Raw genomic sequence first — 6,209 nt, forward strand, 5'->3', positions numbered from 1 at the left:
ATTTTGAGTTGTTTGTTTAGTATTCTCGCTTTATTAGATGAAAATAAACACGTACGATTGGAAAATTGTCATTTTTCATTTAGTTGCATAATAATTCTGCACGCCAATAGTTGCCCAATAATTGTGCACACAGATATTCTCATTAGAAAGCCAAAACCTCACTTTTACTTTGTTAAATATTCAGGTTTAAGGTTTCTTAACATTTGACGGAGCACTGTAGTTGGTCAATAATAAAATCCTGAAAAAATCAACTTGCCTAATAATTGTGCACACACACACACACACACACACACACATATATATATATATATATATACATATATATATATATATACATATACTATTTGCTCAAAAATGTTCTTGTCAATGCTCTCCCACCTCAAATCAGACTTAAAAAAAATATATATATATTTTTCAAAAACCTATGAATTTAGTAGGTATTATTGCTAGTGATGTAGCTGTATTAATGAATCCTGCAATTACTGTTTCTTCAGAAGAATAAAATACGCATCAACTGTGTATTTTAAAATCAACGGGTGGTGCGTGCTAGCAGGAGGGGGCGTGTACTCAGCATGACCCGGAAGTAGATATTTGACAGCAAGAGGAGGAGACAGAGGGCAAGGGCATAAACGCTGATATTGGTGCCTAGCTGTAACCGCTGCGGTGTTTTGTGTGCTCGCACTGCGATCTAATTACCGCAGACATGCTTGGCAGAGTCAGCTTATGCAGCAGGTGAGTCTGCAGTGTTCCATAGCTTGTAGTAAAGGACCCTCAAGGACTTTTCTCTAAACTTAGACCGAGCATGACAGTGCAGAGGATATTTACCATAACGTGCTCTGAAAACCCTGTCTTATCAGTATGTCTAATAAGCGATTGCTGCATAATGTTGTGCAATTAATGTACCTCCGGGTGCTTAGTTTGCACTTTGTAGTGACGAACATGCGTATTCTCACCTAGTAAAGCAACTGTTTGTTATGTCTGCATAAACTCGGCTGTTTACCGACTAAGACTAGTTATGCTGACAGACAGCATCTAAGGCACATTAAGCTGCTTGGAAGTTTTCAAGAGCTGTTTTCCAGAAAAGAAAAGGGATTATTTTTTTTTTGGGGGGGGGGGGTCTATGACCTATATAGTTTTTGTTTATCTTAAAAACTGCAGAAATGCAATGGCAAACTCTCCTGAGAATACCTTCCGCAAAAGGAATTTTTGGAGGAGGCGTGTTGAAATTTAAGCCGAAGTATATAACAGTACGGCTAAGCCATCTACCCCACGCATAGCAAAACAAAAAATGTGCAACAGCTTAACAAATATTTGCCTCTTAAGAGTAATTTAAAGGGAAACGCCAACTGTCATGCTCAAAGGTCCCTTTAAATTTACATGGAGTCACTTTTGCAGATCTGCAGGGGGTTTCTGCAGAATCCACCATATGCATTTGCCTCTCTGCCTGCCTCCCGCTATTATCCGTACAGGGGATGTGTCTGGCACATCGTGGCATTAAATGATGTTGAGGCATTCAGCAACACCATCTATAATAGATATATATATATATATATATATATATATAAATAATATCTATCTATCTATCTATCTATATATATATATATATATATATATATATATCTCATATTGATTTAAAAGAGTTTAGTAGGAGATTGACAATCTTAAATGGTGTTGCTGAAATGACTCATAAGCGAGGCCATCAGTGAAACCAAAACCCCCCACCACCGTTGTGAGAGATTTTGCCAGTGCCTCCAGACCCTTCTGAGAACAATGGCCTACCCTGCGGGTTGAATACAAGTACTGCATTCAACCATGCAAGTTAATGGACCCCAGCTTTCTAGTCACAATGTAATTAGTTAAAAATGTGGTAACATTTAAAAATAATTATGCAGTGATGTCACCATCAGGAGAACCATCCAGTTCCAACAAAATGTAAAAGTATAAAAAAAACCCAACAAAACTTGATTATTATAAGCAAGTGCTTAAATTAGCGCTGTATCTTCCCAAAAATTTCGGATATGGAAATACTAACATTTGAAATATCTGTGGGGTGTCTACTTTAATGTATGATTTGATGGGGCAGATTGTCCCAAATAGGACATGGGCACATACTGACCAGGTGGCATTAAAAAAAGAAACATTTGCACCTCCCAAATGTGACTTTTTTAGCCTCCAAACAAACTTATGCTTGGGTGGTATCACTGTATTCAGGAGATGTTAAACACATATTGGGGTGTTGTTTTGAAGTGACATATACCAGGAGTTGTAAATTTATATCTAAATAAATTACTACCACAAAGTTTGACTGCTAGTAAAATTAGTGTATAGAGAGTGTCAAAATACCAGCATTTGAAATACCCTGGGGTGGCTAATTGTCAAACATGTGGCCTGATGGGGGTAAATTTAATTGGCCGGCTTCAATGATGTCCCAAATAGAACATGGTGAAAGGATTACCAGAATTGGAAAAAAATGGTTTTGAAATATCAAAACACTACCTTTTACTTATTTGTTACCCTATAATTTGCTAAAAACATTGGGTATTTCTAAACTCGGGACAAATAGAATCTAAATAGCAGGTTTTTACATTGGCTTTTCTATACAAGTAAAATATATATATTTTTTACATTTTTCACCATATTTATTTTTTTATAGGACATTAGGTGATATGATCAAAATAATGGTATATAAGGAAAGCTCTTGTAGTTCTGGGAAAAAATATATATAACTTGTGTAGGTACGCTAAATGAGAAAGAAGAAAATTACAGCTAAACATGATGTTAAAAACAGCCTTGGTCATGAAGAGTACAAAAAGGAAAAAAAAAACAGCCTGATCTTTAAGGGGTTAAAGCAAATCCCTGCTGGGGAGATATTTCTTTGTTAAAGGCGTAAGCTGTAGTTTTAAGGGTTTAATAAAGTGTTTTTTTATTCTCTACACATTCACAGGGCGAACATTAGACTAACCTCGGCCTTGGGATGCCTGACCTCCAGACAGAAGCATACTCTGCCTGACTTGCCTTATGATTATGGAGCACTGGAACCTCATATTAATGCAGAGATTATGCAGCTCCACCACAGTAAACACCATGCTGCTTATGTAAATAACCTGAATATTGCAGAAGAAAAGTATGCAGAAGCTCTAGCTAAAGGTAAATGTGTAAGCCTGCACCATGTTGGAAGCTACAACAGAAAATAATATTACCGTAGTTCCCCGTGATCTGACAGCCGGGGAAGGTCTGCGCGATGGACGCAGACAACCCCCGTTGCTAGTCGCACCTCCTCCCGGCTGCAGCGGAAGTTGCCTACGCGAATCGTGTAGAGCTCTACATGCTGCCCGGACTACGCACCGGGGACTCAGATGCTCCGGTAAGTTTGGAGGAGGGAGGGGGAGGGAGTGTTAAATAGGGGGCCTAAGGCATTTCAGGAGGCAGAGTGCTCTGTGAAGTGCCTTTTACCCCCTTAATGCCACTCTGCCTCCAGAAATGCCTTTTAACCCTCTATATGCCACTCTGCCTCCTGAAATGCCTTATACTTCCCTATATGCCACTCTGCCCCATAATATGCATTTTAACCCCCTAAATGCCAGTGGCATATAGAGGTATAAGGCAATTCTGGAGGCAGAGTGGCACATAGGGGGTCAAAAGGCATATCATGGGGCACAGTGGCATTTAGAGGGTGAAAAGGCATATCATGGGGCACAGTGGCATATTGGGGGTATAAGGCATTTCTGGGGCAGAGTGGCAAGCCAGGGGGCAGATGTGCATAACTGGGGGGGGGGCAGGTTGAAAAAAGGAAATAAAAACGAAATATTTTTCTCAATCATAGCTTTTATTAAAAACAAAATGTTCACATAGTTTACATGAATTAACATTTACTGGTAAAACTTTTTTCCTATAGGGTCGTCTTATATTCAGGCTTTTTCTTTTTTTCATAAATTAATATTCAGATTTTGGGGGGTCGTTTTATAATCAGGGTCATCTTATAATCGAGCAAATACGGTACTTTATTGATTTAACCCATCAAACATATTCTATTTGTGATTGGTGGTAGCTGTAAACACATCTCTCTCTCTCTCTCTCTCTCTCTCTCAATATGATTGACTAGAATAATGAATTACTCTTAAATAATTTTAATATTAAATGTAAATATAATTGTTTGTAAAAATGAGCATGATACTTCAGCAAATCACTCACTGACATTATATAGTTTGTTGGCTAGTATCAATTAATGCTTTAATGTTCTACAACGTAGTGGCCATCAAAACTGTATTGCTTATGTAATGTCTGAGAATATGTCCGTTAATTTTATTTCCCTAGGGGATTTGACTGCACAGGTATCTCTTCAGCCAGCGATTAAGTTTAATGGTGGTGGCCATATAAATCATACAATCTTTTGGACAAACCTTTCTCCAAATGGTGGAGGACAACCTCAAGGTCAGTAATTATGTTTTGGAGTCATATGATATTACTGAATTACACAGATATTACTTGTAGTTGGGTTATGTGTAACTTGAGTTTCATTTTTAAGCTAAGCTTATGGTAAACACAGATCTTGTTCTGCTTTTCCTTCCCTTGCATAACATTTTATGTCTTATCAGGTGAACTGCTTGAGGCCATAAAGCGGGACTTTGGTTCTTTTGACAAACTTAAGGAAAAGTTGGCTGCTTTGTCAGCTGGTGTCCAAGGATCTGGATGGGGTTGGCTGGGTTACAACAAAGATGCCAACCGCCTTCAATTAGCGTCATGTTCCAACCAGGATCCTCTACAAGGAACAACAGGTGACATTTCTGATGAAGGAAATTTTTTTTTTTTTATTTATTTTTTTTAACATCTCTAACCACCAGTACCACAATAATTATCTATATACAGACCTTGCTTATATATATATAATTAGATATTGTAGAGACTAGTTCTGTTGAGACAAAGGCAAAGATGCACTAGGATGAGCCCCTGATGAAATCATGCTGCATTTAGGATGTTGAAACATCAAATTCTTCTGCATATTCCTGTCTTGGGGAATATGTCCCATATATTCTCTGGCTTAATGTTAAAATAAGAGTGTGTACGTTAGCTTACCTGATTGAAAATATTCTCAGGAGATGAAATATTTGCTTTCACATTAGAGTACATTAACAATGCTGGAATTTTGTCATTTTTATGTTAAAGAATAAAAAATCTGTAGGGGAGTTGATTATTAATTCCTTTTTCTTTTAGGTCTTATTCCTCTTCTGGGAATCGATGTTTGGGAACATGCCTACTACCTACAGTATAAAAATGTGAGACCTGACTATCTGAAAGCCATCTGGAATGTAATCAACTGGGAGAATGTTGCTGAAAGATATCGGTCCTCAAAAAAATAAAGGTTTATCATCGGCTCTGTCGCCTCATTGTTCTGTTAGCCATTGTAATTTTTAGTTGAATGTTTGATAATTTCAACTCTTTGTTTTCCCCTCAAGTTGTTACAGAATAATATATTCTTTAATTCATAGAACATAAAGCACTTAAAGACGTACATAAACGCACAAAATGTAATGCATAGTACAGGTAGAGTGAAAATGCATTTAAAGGGAATGATTTACATCTTATTGGTTAGTATAAACTATCATGTAAGCAGATACAAAAATATTTTCCAGATTCAGAATTGTTTGTCCAAAGCTGTTGTGTAAATCTGCATAAAAAATAAAAATTGCTGCTTTTCTAACCATCGGCAGCTTGTTTATAAAAATCTTTAAATAACCCGCAAGGTGGTTGGATTGCTTTTGAACAAGTAGATTTGAATTATTGCTGGTTTTCTTTCTACTGTATTGTTCTTGCATTGCCTTTTCTTGGAAACTTAACATAGCGATGCCTGCCAAATATATTGTGTTCACGTGTGTTAAGTTTTAGGGTGAAATAAAACAATTACTATGGCAAATTAAATCTGTCCTTATTCTGTGCAGATATGCTGTTTAATAACTTACCTGATGGTTACTGATGTCTTCAAGGAAACCTTATTGTATTGTATTGTATTGTATTGTATAGTATAGATGAGACATGCTCCAGACGTTGAAAGCTTAAAACAGCTAGAGAGTTTGTTCTTCCTCTCCCTCTGTAAGTGCTTATGGTGAATAGGTCGACCTCCTATAACCTGCTTTATAGAACTGGCCAATAATGGATCAGACAGTCACACCAAGACCTGTGGATATAGGAATTGGGTCCCTGCCCTGTAGAAG

At 37.3% G+C, this 6,209-nt stretch overlaps 1 protein-coding gene across 1 annotated transcript; it reads left to right on the top strand.

Moving 5' to 3' along the window:
* The first annotated feature begins 584 nt into the window (after positions 1-584).
* SOD2 (superoxide dismutase 2) lies at positions 585-5,916 on the top strand. Its single transcript, XM_053460164.1, has 5 exons — positions 585-732; positions 2,945-3,147; positions 4,315-4,431; positions 4,596-4,775; positions 5,212-5,916. Exons 1-5 carry the CDS (start codon positions 704-706, stop codon positions 5,355-5,357), a joined length of 675 nt encoding a protein of 224 aa, XP_053316139.1. The 5' UTR covers positions 585-703; the 3' UTR covers positions 5,358-5,916.
* The last annotated feature ends 293 nt before the right edge of the window (positions 5,917-6,209 follow it).

Source organism: Spea bombifrons, chromosome 3 (genome assembly GCF_027358695.1).
Source record: "Spea bombifrons isolate aSpeBom1 chromosome 3, aSpeBom1.2.pri, whole genome shotgun sequence".
NCBI classification, from domain to species: domain Eukaryota; kingdom Metazoa; phylum Chordata; class Amphibia; order Anura; family Pelobatidae; genus Spea; species Spea bombifrons.